The sequence below is a fragment of the Carassius carassius genome, chromosome 38 (assembly GCF_963082965.1).
Source record: "Carassius carassius chromosome 38, fCarCar2.1, whole genome shotgun sequence".
Taxonomy (NCBI): Eukaryota; Metazoa; Chordata; class Actinopteri; order Cypriniformes; family Cyprinidae; genus Carassius; species Carassius carassius.
Genome location: NC_081792.1, coordinates 6,197,092 through 6,216,858, shown reverse-complemented (window position 1 = coordinate 6,216,858; position 19,767 = coordinate 6,197,092). Strand labels below are relative to the sequence as shown.

The window sequence follows — 19,767 nt, the reverse complement described above, 5'->3', positions numbered from 1 at the left end:
TACCGCCACCTATCTTGGAAATGGACCATTAACACTTCCTATACTATAACCTCTCACCAACATAACACCCTTTATTTACCCGCACAGAGGCTTCATAGAGTTTCATCCGGCGCTGCGTGTTCAGCTCCTCCGTCCACTCTCAGCCCCCATGACAGAAAAAAATAAATAAAATACACACCCTATTTTAAATGCGCTTATTTAACCCAGTATTTCCCAAATATTCTACCATTAGATTTATTATACTCCTATCTGACTTTAATACATTTTGAATTGTAAACTTAACTCCTATATTATTTAATTCCTCCTTCAACTCTTTCCTTTCAACATTATATCTCCTACAGTGAATTACTACATGCTCAACTGTTTCACTAACTTCACATGCCTCACATAAATCTGTTGGACTCTTACCTATTAAATGCAATGTAGCTACTATTCAATCTTGTATGCCCCAATCTTAATCTTGTAATCATATTCTCCTCATACCTACGCCTACCTGATACTCTTCCTTTACCCACTATTGGCTCTATTTGATGCATATGTCTACCTTTTATTTCATTATCCCAATATTGCTGCCATATTTTCAGAATATTCTTTTTAATAATTGACTTAATTTCTGACCTACTAAATAAAATCGGTATATCTACTATATCTCTTTCTATTGCCTTTTTTGCTAATGCATCAGCCTCCTCATTACCTCTCAACCCAATATGTGCTGGAACCCACAAAAACTGTACTTCTAAACTAGCTTGTTTGATTGAATATAATTCTTGAATTATCTCTATTACCATATCCTGTCTGGTTTCTGACTTCATCTCCTTCAAACTTATTAGAACTGAACTACAATCTGAACATATTACTGCCTTGGATATTTTAACTTCCCTAATCCACCTTATTGCCATAATTATTGCAAACATCTCTCCAGTATACACCGATAAACAATCTGATATCCTTTTATTCTTATACACTTTAACCTTTGGAATAATGAATGCTGAACCCACATGATCAGTTTTTGGATCCTTTGAAGCATCTGTAAAAATGTGCATATATTCCCCATATCTTGACCCAATATACTCCCTTACATTATATACTTCTATTTCATATGAACCTTCCTTTTGTCTTTTTTCTAATAAACTTAAATCTACTTCTGGTTGGGGCATAACCCATAATGGTACTGGAGATAAAGGAATTATTGGAGCATATCCAACCTCCTCCAATCTCATATCTCGAACTAATTTCCCCACACTCCATCCAAAACTATTACACTCTCTCTTCTCATGTTCCCAACTAGGACTCATTACTTTCCTTGTTGGATGATCTTCTCTCTGTCCTCTCAAATTTGCCCAATAAGATGCCATTAATTGCTGTCTTCCTATCTGCAAAGGCATTTCACCCATCTCTACCTGAAGATTTTTTTGTCTTTTCCACTGAAAACTTAAAACCATTTTCCCCTGACCACTTTTCTACTCCATTTAGCGCACATTGCATTTTCTTTATGTTATACTCTATATTCTTTCCTCTAAACCAGATAGCCCCATCATCAGTAAACAATGATTTCCCCATACTTCTATCAATCCTTGAAAAAACATCATTTATCATAATAATAAATAAAAGTGGACTTATAACACTGCCCTGAGGTGTACCATTATCAATTATTCCACTTGAAGATATAGCTCCACCCACCTTTACTCTAATACTTCTTCCAATTAAAAACTCTTTAATCCAATTATACATTCTTCATTTTATACTCATCTTCTGTAACTTTATTAGTAACCCCTCTTTCCACAACATATCATAGGCCTTTTCTATATCAAAGAAAACTGCAATTACACTTTCCTTATTTATAAATGCCTTTCTTATTTCATCTTCTAATAATACTATTGGATCCATAGTCCCTCTACCACACCTAAACCCACTTTGATAAGAAGAAAACCAGTTCATTTTTTCCAAATGATAAGTCAATCTATCTGTTACCATTCTCTCCATTACCTTACATAAATGAGAAGTTAAAGCTATTGGACGAGAAATGCATATCTACAAAGAACCATCTCACATTAGGTTGTCCCAGTCTCCTGACCGACCGGTGGCGCTGCAGCGCAAAATCATCGGTAAAGACTTCAAAACCGGAATTAATCAGATTTCAAAATACAATCCTCTTCAAGAAAATGGCGGAAGTCGTGGAACTGCATAAACTCAAGGTAAAGAAACTAAGTGCAAAGAACGTTTCTATGAATGTTTGTTAGTATTTTTGCATTTAGTTTTTTTGGATCTGGTTGTAACAGCGAGCTATTCTTAGCTGTGCTAAATTTGCTTATGATGATTAAACCGTAATATATTTAAGTTAACGTTTCAAGGTTCATTCAGCATTTGTTTCTCAAAGATCTACTCCGCTTCTTATAGACAGACAGCGTTTTGACTCTAGTGATCTGTGTACCTTTCGTTACTCGCTGAAAAACATCTAAGATACCTGCTTAATTAAAAACCATTTTAGTTCAGTCTTTCAGATACTTCTAAAATGCGACTTTTACTTTGTTCCTTCACCACGCAGGCACTATTCTACTCTTCCAGTTTATCAACTAACGTTACATCAGTAAACTCTAAAAATAAAACTCAAGCACGTGTTCTTCTCCTACAAGTGCCTAAAAAGTGGGTTGTAACAACAGACATCTATCTAAAGCAATATAACTACTTACTTTTTTGACCATCGTAGTTCTTACGTAACACGTAACGTTAGTTAGCTGCCTTCATAAATTGCATTTTTGGGTGTAAAGGTATGAAATTCTAGAGTGGCTTTAGTAAACAACGCTTTACACCACACAAAGACCTAGATGAAGATGCAAGGATTTTCATGGTACATTTAACACAATTATTTAGAAGAAGCCATATTTGTTCCAATGCCAACTTTGTGGACTGACAAAACATAGGTTTTCACACAGCAGGTATGTGATTTCGTGTTGTGATTAAACTTAGCCCCTGTCATTAAAACTAATATAATCCCCACAGTTGGCTGAGCTGAAGCAGGAATGTACTGCTCGTGGGCTGGATGCCAAAGGAAATAAAGCCGATCTTATTGCCCGGCTGCAAGCCTATCTGGAAGAGCATGGTATGCATTTGCTAATACAATATTTCAGCTTTTTTATGTATTTTTCTTTAAGTTAACTTTTTTTTCCACCTTTAATCAGTTCTCATTACAATTGTGTTCTTTAGATATCTCAAAGATAGATGTAATACTGCACTACTCCCTTTTTCTCTTAAAGAGGAGGCGTCATTTACTTGCCCACATGTTGATTCAAACCTATATTAATTTCTTTCTTCTGCACCACACAAAAGACAATATTTTGAAGAAAGATGGTTAGGTTGAAAGCTTTCTTGGTCCCCAATGACTTCCATAGAATGAAAAAAAAAATGCCATTGAAGTCATTGGGGACCAAGATGGAAAAGTACCAGCAACTGTTCGATTACTCTCATTCTTCTTTTGTATTCAACAGAAGATACTCATACAGAGTAAATGATGACAGAATTCTTATTTTTGGCTGATAAAATTCCTTTAATGTGAATAAAAATCATTTTGAGCATCGTAGCAGAATAAATAATTCTGAAACCATTATAACGTCTGTTTAACATTTAAAATGTGTTTTTAGAAGAAGTGAATGAAGAGGAAGTTCTGGGAGAATATGGTGAGGTAAGTTTTCCCAGATGTAATGTTTCCATGGGAATTTTCATGGAAAAAGTTCAAATAGATGCACGTTGAATGTAGTAGCTAGAGTGTTATTTTATACATTTAGTCATTTAGCAGACCCTTTTATCCAAAGTGACTTACAAATGAGGACAATAGAAGCAATCAAAATCAAGGAGAGCAATGATATGCAAGTGCTATAAGTCTCAGATAGCTTAATGCAGTACATGTAGCAAGGTTGTTGTTGTTTTTAAAATATAGAAATGAAATGCATTGTGTCTGTAGTCCATAGTGTTTGACCAGTTTAAGCCTGGTATTAAGATATGTCCTGGCTGATCTGATCACAAGTGGCCGTGAACCAATTTTGATGTGAAGGGTTTTGTTCATACATGAATTTTTTTGCTATGTCAATGTATAATGCATGTTAATAATAACCTCAATCTGTTTTGAATGGATCCGATTTCAGATTGTGAAAGTTCTGTTTATATTAACCCTAAACATTGATATCCAGTTCATATGCATGTATTGCATGTATGAACAAAACTACAGTGCTTGCTTATTGCCCAATGATTGTTCAGAACATAAATTAATCTGAATATGGTTAAGAAAAGTCAGATTCAAGGTTTTTGAGTCCCCCATTGAGTTCTTTTTCACCATTTATAAAAAATTTGCATCGAGCATGTCCTGTATGTGTTTTTTTTTTTTTTTTTTTTTTTTATGTAAAAAGTCTCTATCAATACACACTTTATCACTGTCAAGATGTATATAGTCATATCATACAACCCTAGTTTATCTTTGACAAACTTCACCTATCTAGCTTTATTTTAAAGCATAACAAAAGTGCAGTGGATGATTGACGGGTGTATATATGGTCCTTTACTGTCCAGGATACAGCAAAACAAATGCAAGTTTACCTTTCAAAGCAATGTGGTCACATGCATCTCTGACTGTCTCTATTTGTGGTTTAAATAATCCTATTACAAAACGTCTTGAACTGATCAGATCACCTGAGATGTATTTTAGTACTGTAAAAGGATGGATTTTGAACGGGTTTTAATGGGTGTAAACAGACAAATGTGTTCCATGTGTCAGGTTCCAGATGGGACAACAGTCATATTGTTTGATTTGCTCAAAATAACATACTTTGCATGTGATTTAGGAGGCCTTTGCCAAAGAAGAGACTGATTCCCAGAAGCAAGAGTTTACTCCTCCTGAAGAGTATGTCATTCCCCCTTCACTTATACATCAGCATACTTTGCACATGGCATATATATATAAAAAATAATAATGCCACACTAGAGTACTAGCCTTGTTTTAGGATTAGTGATTGGAAATGGGTTTGTTTGTTCACTGTGCTCTTGATTTTCAGGGAGACTGAGAAAAAAGTGGTCAAGGTAAACCCTCCTGCTACAGTTGGTGAGGTAATGATCTTTACTGAAACCACATACAGTAGTAGTCAAATCACATTTGGCACACACAGGACAATTCTTTAGATTCTACAGCCCTTGTTCCTACTCTGCTACTATTACACTTCTGTGAAACTTGTTTGTGAAATCATGGCCAGGAGACACAAAGGAGCATTTTGCACCAGTAGGGCTGAAATTGAGACATTATCATTTGAAAACAGATATGATAATAAAAAGAGAGAAACAATAAAACAAGTTATTGATATTATGATGTCATTATCATATATCGCTGTGACTAATTATTTCTCATAGAATATGTAATTTGACTATTGTTACAGTGAAATTACTGTGACAGCAGTGCTTTGTACAATATACTGCTGGCCTATATTTTACACTACACATTTAACAGATGTGTATTATTTATAGAATTAAATCCTATGGTATATTCTTCTTGCTATAAAAGTAAAAGCGTACTATTATTTTCATTGCAGAGGCTTCAGAAAAGAGCAGAACGCTTCAATATTCCACCAACTGCGGACAGCAAAAAGGCAGCACGAGCAACAAGGTTTGCTTGTTTGAGAGAGAGATTTTTTTTTTCTTCTTTAATGTCATTAAAAGTCTATCAAAGTCTTGAGAATTTATTTTGGTTGAAATGCAGTGTTTGGACTGGTCTATTTGAATGGCAAAAGACAAATCTACATACCTTTGTCAAAACTGTTTCAAAACACTTTAAAATATAAATAAAATTTGACAACAATAGTAAATATGGCATGCATGCATTCTAGAGAAAAAAAACTGACTGGAAACTGTAAAATGGGAAAATATACCTCAGTATCATCTGTTAGCTATAATGCTTATATAATGCAGTAGATTATTGCATGTGTTTTTTGAGACCTTCATTGTCTCTTTTATTAGGTTTGGTCTGCAAGAACCTGAATCTGTATCATCCAAAGGTGAGTTGACAATCTAATACAGTGCATCTCAAAACTATTTTCAAAGTTTCTTTTGTTTTCAGTTCTGAAACATACACGGTATTATTTTACTACAGTGACTTCTTATATATCAAAAGCTCAAGTAAAAGTTGATCTCTCAATTCATGACACCTTTAATAAAGCTGTGCAGTCTCATTAATGTTTATCAAACAACAAAATACAAAAAATAGGTCAATCACTGCTCTTGGCTGAACATTTGTGACTTTTAATGATTAATCTTATTTTTATTTAGTTTGTTTCTGTATATTTCTCTACCTGAATACTACCGTTAAAGCTAAATGGTTTCCTTAATGAAATTCAGGTCCTGAGTTTAGTTGATATTGGTTAAATTATAATATTCAGTGATTTGATGTTCACTGTGTGGAGTAGCCTCTGGCACAGTTGAAGCTTGTACATGGAAAGCAAATAAAAAGCATTAATAGTCGTACATTCTAGCTAACACGTGCTCTGATAAATTTGAACAGATTTGTTTTCATTTTACTTGTGTGCTTGTAAAATAATGGAACATTAGGTCATGAATATTGCCTCAAAAGTCATGGACATTAATTGGTAAAAATGTGTACAAACCCTGTACAGTGCTTAGTGAAAATATCCATCTATTGATTTTTTTTATTATTATATTTTTTTTAGGAACTTCAGCCAAAGTTAATGTGAGTAATTTGGTTGCACATTTTGGTGGGGACTTAGAAATTGATATATTAAATAATTGAATCTCTGTAAAACCACTGTCAAACGGGCCTCTCTCTTTCAGGTTGATGTTGAGGTATTAAAAAAGAGAGCAGAACGTTTTGGCTTGAATGTCTCTTCAGTTTCTAAAAAGGTACCTTTTTTTGATATTTCAAAACATTAGGAACTGACAATTCCTAACATTAGGAAATGAGCTATTTTAATGTTTTGATGCCTATTTTGTGTGTTCACAGATTGAGGATGATGAAAAGCTTAAGAAGAGGAAGGAGAGATTTGGCATTGTTACTAGTGCAGCCAATGATACAGAGGTATGAGTTGTGCTGATAAAGTGGTTCAAAAGGTTTATTAAATGTATGTGTAATCAACAATGTTTATACATGAATAAATGCCTGCCATCATAAAATGATTGTCTCTTCAGGAGACTTAGATTTAACTGCCATCCATAACTATCACTCTTACTGTTTTTTTTTTTAGCTTAAACGTTTATTACGTAGATTTTCAGTAGATGGATATTACAAAGTATATTTTCTGAAGATTACCAAGTTTTGAGTTTTCATTTCTGAATACAGAAGCAAATTCACCACACTCATTTCAACTTCATTTATATTTTTGTGCATTGCATTTAGCCATCTATATACACTCATTTATTCTTGAAAATACAGTTACCGTAGTTATTAGTAAAGTCCTATTGAACATATGTAGAGCACATCAAATATGTGACCCTGGACCTCAAAAGCAGTCTTAAGTCGCTAGGGTATATTTGTAGCAATAGCCAAAAATACATTGTATGGGTCAAAATTGTAGATTTTTCTTTTATGCCAAAAATCATTAGGATATTAAATAAAGATCATGTTCCATGATTATATTTTGTCAATTTCTTACCCTAAATATCAAAACGTTATTAGCAATATACATTGCTAGGAACTTAATTTGGACAAATTACTTGACAAATATTGTCGTATCCTAGCAAACCATACATCAATAGAAAGCTTATTTATTATTTAAATTACTTATATTTCAGATTATGTATAAATCTCAATTTTGAAACATTTACACTTAAGAATGGTTTTGTGGTACAGGGTTATATATGATAAACAGAAGCTCAAACATGCTTGCTTGACATATGAGAACCAAAGAGTTTGTTCTCTCGTCACGCAAGCTGTATGAAATAGCTTATTTAGGGCAGTGCTAAATTTCTCTGGCTGAACAGTAATAATGTCATCAAAACATTAAGTGTCTTTTGAGGGTTGTTTTTGATTAACTGATTAAGTAGACTTCGATTTGGTTAGTCTTTGCAAAGTTAAATATGGAAAACAGGAGGGTGCACAGACAATAGCTGATTTGTAATTTCATAATATATTTAATAACTAATGCAAAATAATGAAGTTATTAAGGTGCTACCAATATAAGTGTTTGTTTGTGTGTATGTATGTATGTATATGTATGTATGTCCAGTTAATAATGTTACTGGAAAAGTAAATTGCACAAGATACACACACGGACAAAATTGTTGGTTACCTTTGCATTAAAGAAGGAAAAACCCACAGTGGTCACTAAAATAACTTGAAACTGTCAAAAGTAATAATAAAACTTATGAAAGTTAACTAATGAAAATCATTACTTTTGAATTGTGGTTCAAGAGAAGCATAAAAAACTAATAAAACTAGACTGGACAAAATGATGGTACTCCTTAACTTTTTTTGTTTTGTTGCACAACCTTTTGAGGTAATCACCAAGTGATTTCTGTAACCCAATGAGACCTCTGCACCTGTCAACAGGTATTTTGGCCCACTTCTCATGAGCACACTGCTCCAGTTGTCTCCGGTTTGAAGGGTGCCCTCTCCAGACTGCATTTTTCAGCTTTTTCCACATATGTTCAATAGGGTTTAGATCAGGGCTCCTAGAAGGCCACTTCAGAGTAGTCCAATATTTAGTTTTTAGACATTCTTGGTTATTTTTAGCTGTGTGTTTTGGGTCATTAGCCTGTTGGTGGACCCATGACCTGGGACTGAGACCAAGCTTTCTGACTCTGGGCAGCACCTTTTGCTCCAGAGAATGCCTTGATAGTCTTGAGATTTCATTGTACCCTGCACAGATTCAAGACACCCTGTGCCAGAGGCAGCAAAGCAGCCCCTGAACATAATCAAGCTGCCTCAATGATTCACAGTAGGTACAGTGTTCATTTCTTTGTATGCTTCATTTTTGCGTCTGTGATCATAGAGCTGATGTGACCTGCCAAAAAGCTCCAGTTTTGTCTCATCTGTCCAAAGGACATTCTCTCAGAAGCTTTGTAGCTTGTCCATATGCATTTTGGCAAATTCCAGTCTCGCTTTTTTGACTTGCTTTCAACAGTGGAGTCCTCTCTGTTATCTTCCATTAAGTCCACTTTGGCTCCAACGGCAGCTGATGGTGCGATCTGATACTGATGTCCCTTGACCTTGAAGTTCACCTCTAATCTCTGGAAGTTGTTCTGGGCTCCTTGCTTACATCCATATTATCAATCTCTTCAATTTGTCATCAATCGTCCACATCCAGGGAGGGTGGCTATAGTCCCATGGACCTTAAACTTCTGAATAATATGTGCAACTAGTCACAGGAGCATCAAACTGCTTGGAAATGGTCTTATAGCCTTTACCTTTAACATGCTTGTCTATAATTTTTCTTTTATAATCTCCTGAGACAACTCTATCCTTGGCTTTCTGTGGTCCATGTTCTGTGTGGTACACACCATGCCACCAAACAGCACAGTGACTATTTTTCACCTTTTAAATAGGCAGACTACAAGTTTGACGACACCAGTGATGCTAATTACAAGACAGACTTTAGTTCAATATGTCCCTATGGTCAAATTATTTATTTCAGAACCACAATCCAAAAGCAATGCCATTTAGGTGTTTAAATCAGACACTAGAGCATCCCTCTATTCAGACACAGTGTTAGCTCTGATCAGAATCAGTGCAGAGGAGCCAAGTCTGGAAGATGTTGCTGCTGCAGAGAGTGTGGCCAGCCAAACTACAGGAGTTGGCCATCCGAAGAGCAATGAAGGATAGTCCATAAGACATTGAGCCATGAGATGGTCAGTTTGATTTATCTTGAGATGTTAAGTTTAATTTTCAGCTCAGTGAAGCACTTTAAGCACCAACACCTTTTCAGTTAGTTACCTTTCTTGTAGAATTGTGCTTCAAATAAAGCAATGTAAAACAAAAATTGTGACGTTGTAAAAATGTGGGTTAAATGTGATGTGGTCGAAAATTTGGGTGCACCTAACTTTTGTGCTGGTGCACCTAAGAAAAAAAAGTTAGGCGCACCAGTTCAGAAAGTAAGTCTAGAGTCCTGCAACAATTTTGCTCATGTGTATGGGCTTTTTAAGCTTTTTTTTTTAATTATTCATAAGGGAATTTTTCTCTCTGTCTGTCTGTCTGTCTCTGTCTCTCTGTATCTTTCTCTATCTCTGTCCAGCATCTCATTAATTTATGCATTAGTTTGTTTTATTTCATATTTTGAGAATTTATTAATCTTTCTTTAGACCGAAAGGTGCTACACTATCTAAATTGTTGGAAAACAACGCATTCATAATTTGCTACAAACTATAATTCTAAGATTTCTGCTAGTTCTCAAATCATTCATATCTTTGTTGGAAGAAATTATGATTCTACCAATCTGTCACAATCACTTCAGAGGAATAAAACTGAACCTAATCCACTGTAAATCGTTGGAACACCTCAAGCAAAGTTCCTGTTTATATCAGTACTGGCCATATAACAATCTTGTTTCTCACTATGCAAGCGTTCTCCTCACCCCACCCTCTCTTTCTCTTTCAGGCAAAGAAGAGAAAACGTGCTGAGCGCTTTGGAAATGTATAAAAATAGATACCCTTACTTACTTAATACTTAATACCCTTTTAGTATTTTTATGATTTTTTTTAAAAGTGTTCTTTGCTATTCATTTTGTGATTAAGCTTGTAATCCCTGTAGTGCCATGGTTGTTTGTCTGCCATTTATATTAAAAGTACCCCAATTCCTTACTAGTTTTGATTTTGTCTTTCATTCTTGATATGCTTGATGGATGAATAGCATTTGGTTTAGGTGTGTGTGGGTCCTTAAGGTATTAATATGAATCCTTCAAAACACCTGCAAAGGATTCCAGAGCCTTCAAAATGCTCTCTCAGTTTAGTCCACTATGCAACACAATCACAAGACTGTACGAAGAACGAGACTCAGGGCTTCCATATCACCTCCATGCCACGCCGAATATGAGGCAGTAATTAAAGCAAAAGGAGCCCCTACCAAGTATTGAGAACATGTACAGTAAATTAACATACTTTCCAGAAGGCCAACAATTCACACTTTTATTTTTTATTTTATTGGTATTACGAAGTGTTCTAATTTGTTGAGATAGTGAATTGGTTGGTTTTTGTTTAATGTGAGCCAAAATCATCACAATTAAAAGAACCAAAGACTTAAACTACTTCAGTCTGTGTGCATTGAATTTATTTAATACACCAGTTTCACAATTTGAGTTGAATTACTGAAATAAACTTTTCCACGACATTTTTATTTGAGATGCACCTGTATATTCATATTATTTCTTTATACTTAAAAGGTTAGTTCACCCTAAAATTAAGATTACTTAATTTAATTACTCTGTCATGTCATTCCAAACCAGTAAGACCTTCGTTCATCTTTGGATAAAGATATTTTTGCTGAAATTGGAGCGCTATGATCCTCTATAGACAGCTATGCAACTGAAATGTTCCCAGGTCCAGAAATGTTGAAGATAAATTGGTAAAACTAAATTAAAGTGCTACCCAGTTTGCTAACACTCAAATGAGAGTTACTTAACGTAGTTGCTAATTAATGCGAGTTAGTTTCCATGTAGTTGCTAATTTACTTAGCAAGTCTAAAGGGAAAATAAGTATAGCGCTCTGCGCTTTGACTCTCTGACTGCGGGTGTCACTGTTGGACAGTGTTTTCTCTGCTTCCTTTTGGCCTGTTGGCCTTGCTGCAGCTGATCATAGCTCCGTGTAGCTGTTTTTTTCTTTATCTTACTATCACTCTCTTTTGTTAAAAGCGATAAAATATAACTTAATTCACACCATACTTCCGATCTTATCGATCAATCTTATCAGATTAATTTTGAACGTTCACTTTTAATATCCGTGAGTGCAGTGCACCTTTCATTAGTATTTTCATTCGAACCTATCGCTGTTTTCTTTTCTCCTCTCCTATGGGATTAGAATCCCGCCAAATGTCTTGCAGTCACAGATCGAAAAATAATAAGCAAAGATCAAATATTTAAAAACACGTGTAAAATAATAATGCACAAAATAACAGTCATGGATCGAAAAATAAGCGTAAATCAAAAACGTAAACGCATTTAAAATTATATTGCACAAAACTGAAACGTGAATTCAACATTTTCCAAATATCAAACAAAATCAGGTTTCCTGCTCATATGTTATTTTTTTTGTGTATTTGTGTTTTTTTCCCATTTTTGCTCTTGTTTCCACCTTCTGCGCTTGCGTTTCTAAAAGTTGCACTTTGAGTTTCATGTAAATCAGGGCAGGCTTCAGCGTCACCATTGGCCCGCAAGTAGATTGACAGCTGCTCCTCTAGCCAATCAGTCCAAGGGGGAGTTGACGTCACTCCAATGTGACTCGTGGCTACTCTGGCAGGTGTGTGAAGTGGCAGGTGAGAGAACTAGAGGGTGACGGTGACACGGGAGTGGATTTTCAAATCTCTCCCATCCCCCTTCCGCAAAAAAAGATCCCGTCCCGTCCCAATCCCTCGAAAAAAACGGGGGGAAAATCCCGTCCCATTTCCTGGAAAGACTCAAGTTCTCTCCCACTCCCATTTTGTATGTATTTATTTTTTCAGCCGGAATCTGTCAGTTACAATGAAAAAATACAGCACATATCACAGCATGCCCACTTTCGTTAAATAAAAAAAATATATTTAAATGTAGTTTTTTTTTTGTTATTTTAATGAACTGAAAGCCATCTTAAACAATGCACATTGTGCATTTCACACACGTAATGTAAATCATCCATGCTAACACACGTTTTCTATTTTATTTTATTTTTTCATTTCAGCGTAGACATTGCACTTTGAGAGTGGCACTCGCTCAAGTTCACATGACCAAGACGACAGAAGCATAACGTTTCGTTATCATTCTGAGTGCACACAAATAAACGTATGCCGATTAGAAAGATTTTTTACTTTTATCTGTATGACCAAAAATGACGGAGTATTTAAAGAGCAAGTGAGAGCACCGTGTCTCCATCTGTCCTGCTGTGAGCGCTGCTGTTCAGTTTCCACACACACTTCAATAGCGCACATTTCTGTAGGTTAACATTAGATTGAGCTGCCATGTAAAGCTATTACTACATACATCTTTTAGATGAAAAGCTATATTTGAGGTCTATGAATGATAGGTGGGCTTTTGGATGTACTGCCCGATGTACATTTACATTTATTCATTTAGCAGATGCTTTTATCCAAAGCGACTTACAGATGAGGACAGTGGAAGCAATCGAAAACAACAAAAAGAGCAATGATATATAAGTGCTATAACAAGTCTCAGTTAGGTTAACACAGTACACGTAGCATGGGATTTTAAATAATATAATAAATAAAAAGAAAACAGAATAATAAAAAAAAGAATAGAGCAAGCTAGTGTTATATGGTGTAAGATCACTTTCAAAAAGATTTATGCACAACTTTAAACATTTATAATCGTATTTTTAAACATTTGTGCGTAAATTAACTTAGGCACGCAAAATTAAGTTTTCATACACGTGAGTCAATACAATTAGATTTGTGTTTTTATGTAAGTGTGATTCTAGAATCTATGACTGTAAACATTCACGAGTACAACTCTGATTTCTACGACTACGAATTCTTCATTATAGACACAAATTCAAGTTTGTGGGGACGAGTAAATAACATTTGAAAAGACGTCACTGCCGTCACAGGGCAGGTAATCGAACCTTGATTCCATCTAAAGCGCATGCGTCAAAGGTGAAAGATGGCTAACAACAGACCTGAGGCTGCTAGCCCAGGCAAAGCATCACAGGTGAAGTAGATAACGTGTTTATTCAACATTTTATACGATTTTACTATTTTTATAGCACTTTATAATTATATAAATTTCTGCAACTCAGACGTTATTGCTTTTGCTTGCAACCTAACGGTATTTACTCGCTGTTAACTAGTGCTAGGCGATGTTAGCGTTGATGAAGTGCTATGTGTAAAAAGTAACGTTATAGTTAGTAATGTTAGAACTAAACTGCACTGTTATGATATGTTTAACCATGTCGACCAAATCAGTAATGTTAACAACTGAGCCAGATATGATGAGTTAACGTCAACCAGCAAGTCATTGTAATGTTAATAAGCATAATGGGCTAATTCAAACTTTTGACTCAGTGGTTCAGTATCTGCTTTTTATTCACGACCAGAGAACCTGAACGATTGAGGGTAATAAATTAACTTATTAATAAGCAATGCAACATTTGTTCAAAACCAGTCATTCAAGGTCATCAGTACATTCATGTATTCCTTTTAGCAAGGCAGAGTCAGTTGCTGGAGACCAGCCGCAGGTTCGGACGAGCTTGCTTTCTAGTCTGAATGTGGACCAAGACCCGGGCGTTGACAATCCCTACTATGATTAATGTGTTTTGCATGTGTTCTGTGTAATACTAAAAATACCTAGGGCTATAACATTTGGCATTTAGTTATTGTCTTTCTTATTACTCAGGGCCAATTAACAGACATCTTAAGTGCAGCCCAAAACCTGGTGTTGCTATTGAGAAACAGTGCACCGGCAAATGTCATGCCAGTCAGTCAAGGCAGTACAGGAGAAGCTGCTGTTGGACAGGAAGCGCAGTCAGTGAGGCCTCAGCGCAATGACTCTGGACAGTCTGTCAAACAAGAAATGGCTCGGTAGGATACATGGGTCATTTGTCTGCATTCATTTTGTTATTGTACACCCAGTGTAGGTACTTTTAGACAAACTAGGCCCCGATTCTAATGTAAGCAAAACATAACATAATTAGTCATTGAGAATGTAGATATATTTTAAGTTAGGTTGTTTTGTGTTGATGGATGACAACATAAGAGAATAATAGTTTGCCATCTTATATGTTTAGGTCTTTTCCTGGATTTTTCCGAAAGGAGGCAAGAGGCAAGAAGCGTTTTGCACCATATACACCAACACAACCTGGGAAGAGCTTTTTGGTGAACTTTTTTCTTCTTGAAAAACAACGTGAAAAAACACCAAATGGAGAAGAGGAACTGCAGCTTATACTGGCTGGCCTTGGAAAACGTTCATTAACCCTTAATGAAAACATCACACATTCAGAGGTATGTAGTCATTAATTAACTGCCTTGCCTAAAGTAATATCTAAATATTAAAAACACCCATCTTACAATTCATAGTAATGCTTGATGTAATAAATATTAGTATGACAAAATAAAAATCATTTTACATTTTACAGTTATAATCCTGCTTCTGTCATTTTAGTTTTCAGATTTGCTTTTGAGCACATATCCAAGACTGGCAAATATCTGTGGGAGGCTGGTTGCTGCACAAGTCCACAGGTATGTAGGCATATACAGTGTATTAATGTCAATGGTTTCAAATTGTGTTTCAATGTACTCCCTAGATGAGTAATTGCTGTATATCCAGATTGGCAATATTTAGTATCTACAACTGTTCAATTTTAGGTGGGGGTGGGCAGCGGAGATTGGCTGTTATCCCTCCAGATTTAAATGGATACACTGGCCAGCAGCTAAAAGCAGTGAGCGGGAATGGAAAATATACAATGTACATTGCTCCTTTACAAGAAGAACTGGGTACAATTCCTTTACCACCAGAAGCAAAAGAAATTTGAGAAGATGCCCAAAGCTCAGTGTACAACCTGCAAGAAAATGATTCCGCTTCAGATTCTTTCAGGACACATAAAGGAATGCAAGAAACAACTTGTAGATTTTTGTGATTCTGCTGAAGAAGTATGTTAAAGCTTGGTCTTTTAGGCATTATTTCAGAATTTATTGGATTGAAAAATTACATGTTTTTATTGTGTACAGCGCTGAAAAGTGTTGTTATTGTGTTTCATCCCCAGGAAAGCTGCAAGGAAGAACATGAAGATGAATGCTCAGCTGCACTTTGCTACGAGAAAAGCAAGGTAAGATAATTTTTGCTGTTATTTTTAAGTTTATTTTACAAATGCCATATATAAGCACTCACAAATATATGTAAAAACAGCATTGTAACTTGTAATTGGTCATTTCCAAGGTATATATTCTTTGCACCAATTGAAGGTCATGATGTTATACATGTCACTTTGCTGGTGCTATAATTTGGGCTCTACAAGTGTTGTTTAAGTTTCTTTAGCTTAGATATGTTTTCTTATATTTCAGGAGTAGTGTGATGCTTTATTCACATGCATTGTAAATTAATTTGTTAGACCGCTGAGTGTCCTGTGTGCAGAAATGCATTTCATCCTGAAATCATTGAGTTCCATGCAGCCAGATGCGGATTACGGTAATGTTGGTTTCAGTGCTAGTTTTTTATGTTGAATGTTGATTTGACAATAAATTAGATGTAAGGAGATTTCCTGCCAAATTTTAAATGTAGTTGTTTATTGTTAATTCAGGACAATCTGTTTGTGTGCAGAACTTAAGATGATGATGGCCATGAGTCAAGTGATCCAATCAGTACCTTTCAAAGGTAAAATTGTATATTAGGGAATTATGGTGGTGAATGATGTTATCTGAACAATAAACCCTTAAAGAGATACAGCTTTTTCCTGTTGAAAGTGATGTTATGTGTGGTCATAGAGCAATCTAGTAGTCCAGAAACATGGTATGTTTGTGATATTTTGCCCGTTCTGGCTTGCATTGAGGCCTCACCTCACTCCTGAGAGCGTCACCAGTATAGGAGGATGTGCGAGTATTGTACCAGGCCTAACGACCACCCTGAGAAACAGTAGCAAACACCTATGAAATCATAAAAACCACATAGATTTAGTTGTGATTCAAATGTTAAATGTCTTTTTTTCAGTTCTGAGGACATCTTGAATTGGATTGGTAATCAGGTTGATGAGACAAACACATTTTCCATCTGTGTGTCACGAACTGATCTCTACAACAGAGGCATGCAACAGTGGCAACGGCAGAAGAAGACCTCGCCCAAATGTAGACTTAAGGTCACATTCTTTGCCGAGGCAGGCATTGATACTGGTGCCCTTTCCAAAGAATTCCTCACAGGTACAGGTGTATGTCCATATTTGTTAAATCAGACGCATATGTGTCAACAGGGGGCCTCTGGTGGTGCAATGGGCTCAAATGCTGATTGGATGAAAAAAAATGAACATTGAAGAGACCTTTTGAATTTCATGTATTTGTTGTTTTCCAGAAATGCTGGTAGAAATAGAAAAAAGACTCTTTGTTGAAGGTCCAGATAAGAAAGGGAAGAATCCCGTTTACTGCCTTAACAGTTTGGACTGTAACTACTTCAGGTGTGTAATTAAGTTCTTTTTGCATGTTGTCTTTAAGCATATTAATTGCAGTACTACATTAGTTTATATGCTGTTTCAATTGTTTAATTCTTCCATTTATTAGGACTGCAGGAGAAGTCATGGCAGCTAGTCTGGCACAAGGCGGACCTTGCCCTAACTTCCTGCGTGAATGGTGCTTCAGATATCTCTGCTCTGGTGACTCTGACAGCATTCAAGTGTCTGCCAGTGATGTCACAGATTTGGAACTGTCACAGCTAATTGTAAAGGTAAGTCCAATTTTATCACAGTCAATAATAGTATTAACTTCATTATGACATGGATTGCACAAATCTAATGAGTTGCTTGTTTGACCGTAGAGCACAATTATGCAATGAGAACAACTTTCACTTAACACCAATCGACTTTCAGATAAACAACGCCAGTGATCACAACATCAGTGACCTGATTGGTGACATTTTGACCTGCGGATACACTGGAATCATGTCTGTGGATAAAAGGGACAGCATAATAAGGTATATTAACATTTTTTGTTTTCATTATGGCAAGGGAGTACAAGGAATAGTACAACAATTTGTGACTTGATTTGGAATTTCTTCTTGCAAAGCTATGTTGTGAAGCCACTTTTAAATGTCACCAAATTATAATTTAACAATTATATAATTTTTCCTACTGTAAAGAGTTTTACCACAAATGTTGAATCTCCTGATGAAACACTTTTATATTGTCTGATAGAGCTGTTATACTTCACTCCACCATGAGACTCATCCCGATGCTTGACCAGCTCAGAAAAGGCCCGCAGCTCTATGAACTACCAACGATCATGAAGACCCATCAAGACCTTTGCCAACCACTGTTTGTTACAGGGGAAGATGATAAGGTACATTTTGTCTCAACCACTCTTAGGCCAGACCTGATTTTGTGGTCAACTTAGAGAAGTCCCTTTACATCTTAGGGCTTACGGTACCTTGGGAGGTTGCCTTTGGGGAATCATATGAATGGAAAAGCCAGTAGTACACCGAGCTAGCAGCCGAGGCAGTGCTTCCTGCTGAGGTTGGATGTGGAGAGTTTGTAGTCATTTTAACAACCAGGCTCCTCAAGGATGCGGGGATTCGTTCCAAAAAAGTGCAGATTCTTCATAGGGATTGTAACAACATGTCCTAGTAGCTCTACTTGGGTTTCTGGTTGCTTTTAATTAAGCATTTATTTTTTTCTGCAAGAATTACTTAATTATGTTAAATGCAGACTGAAATGTATTTTCTTCTTAAAGGTGGATGCAGTCTTCATTCTGGAAAACAGCCGCCCTGTCTTCAGTGAGATTGGTTCTGCCAAACACCGCATGGAAACAAACATCATGAATTTTTTCCAGGACTACCTTCAGGAAATTGAGGATTCTGGTGTGTTTTAGACAATATTGAATAATGTAGAAGTAGTAAGCTTTTCTTCTGCTGCCCTGCAGTAATTTATACAGCACAGTGGAAATGGCTAGCTATGAATTTACACACTCCAATAAATTCACAAGCCTTAACGTTTCTTTTGCAGAATCTTGATGTAAAATGTGATATTTAATATTATGACCTCTAGAATAACAGTGCTTCATGAAATTTTACACACAGACAGGGCTTTTAACACCCCCTGCTCCCAACCTAAAAAGGGGCTATGCTTAACATGTTAATCTGATTTAATTGAGGGATTTTATTAACTAATTGTATCAAGTTGAAAAACTATTAAAAAGATGCTGCCTTCCTTTATTTATCCAGACTTACATTTAATCTCTTTTTTTAAGAACAAGATGGCCCAAGCAACAACAACAACATTGCTCCAGAAAGTTTGACTGTTGGAAGAATCATGCAGTGGCTCACTGGACAGGGACACAAGCCCCTTCTGCCTAGTGAAAAGAAGGACTTTGTCATAAATGTGAGATTCCAATTAAAAAACATTAGCCATATGCCATGGGCAAACCTTTGACAGGGTGTAACAACTCACTCCAAGGGAAAACTAAAAAGTAACTGCATAAGTCAAAATAGGCATTGAATTGTTTTGTTTTATTGACATTTTATTTGACATTTTCTTGTTTCTGTGAATAACTTTATTCATTGTTACAAAAACATTGTTTTGCTGTTATTAATGGTTCACTTTAAAACCAAAATGAATGAGGAGTTAGTTTTTTACCTCACTGTTACTCCCATGATAACATGTAGTAATGTCACAGCAAGCCTTTTGTAACTGGCAGTCTGTTTGCAAATGTTTAACTTCATTCCATTAAATCTTTTGTAAGGACTGCTTATATCTTAAGTGTTTCTTTGTGTCACACATAGACTTTCAATGCACTGAACCATTGATATATAAATGTCTCTGCCAAATGATTCTGACGATGCATAGGGATTGATCATGGACTGTACAGTTTCCATACTAGCTGGAGTCAGGGGGCACTCAATTTCTGGGACTTCAACTCCATAAGGTTCTTCAGGCACACCATCAAACATCTCC

General features: G+C 35.9%; 2 protein-coding genes across 3 annotated transcripts; both read left to right on the top strand.

Moving 5' to 3' along the window:
• Positions 1 to 2,041: 2,041 nt before the first annotated feature.
• LOC132119228 (SAP domain-containing ribonucleoprotein-like) lies at positions 2,042 to 10,618 on the top strand. Of its 2 annotated transcripts, XM_059529027.1 has the most exons (11): positions 2,056 to 2,195; positions 3,001 to 3,100; positions 3,642 to 3,679; positions 4,833 to 4,891; positions 5,043 to 5,094; positions 5,571 to 5,644; positions 5,995 to 6,032; positions 6,702 to 6,721; positions 6,823 to 6,891; positions 6,992 to 7,072; positions 10,589 to 10,618. In XM_059529027.1, the coding sequence occupies exons 1-10, from the start codon at positions 2,163 to 2,165 to the stop codon at positions 7,070 to 7,072; spliced, it is 564 nt and encodes a 187-aa protein (XP_059385010.1). In that variant the 5' UTR covers positions 2,056 to 2,162; the 3' UTR covers positions 10,589 to 10,618. The 2 variants fall into 2 exon arrangements, with proteins under 2 accessions (XP_059385008.1, XP_059385010.1); XM_059529025.1 differs by lacking the exon at positions 10,589 to 10,618 and having other exon boundaries at positions 2,042 to 2,195; positions 3,639 to 3,679.
• A 4,014-nt stretch (positions 10,619 to 14,632) lies between these two features.
• On the top strand, positions 14,633 to 19,245 carry LOC132118951 (uncharacterized). The gene is made up of 14 exons (XM_059528704.1): positions 14,633 to 14,701; positions 14,908 to 15,121; positions 15,282 to 15,358; positions 15,485 to 15,769; positions 15,883 to 15,945; positions 16,228 to 16,304; positions 16,437 to 16,490; positions 16,824 to 17,029; positions 17,178 to 17,280; positions 17,384 to 17,546; positions 17,689 to 17,792; positions 18,013 to 18,157; positions 18,548 to 18,674; positions 19,064 to 19,245. The coding sequence occupies exons 8-14, from the start codon at positions 16,918 to 16,920 to the stop codon at positions 19,243 to 19,245; spliced, it is 936 nt and encodes a 311-aa protein (XP_059384687.1). The 5' UTR covers positions 14,633 to 14,701; positions 14,908 to 15,121; positions 15,282 to 15,358; positions 15,485 to 15,769; positions 15,883 to 15,945; positions 16,228 to 16,304; positions 16,437 to 16,490; positions 16,824 to 16,917.
• Positions 19,246 to 19,767: the final 522 nt, after the last annotated feature.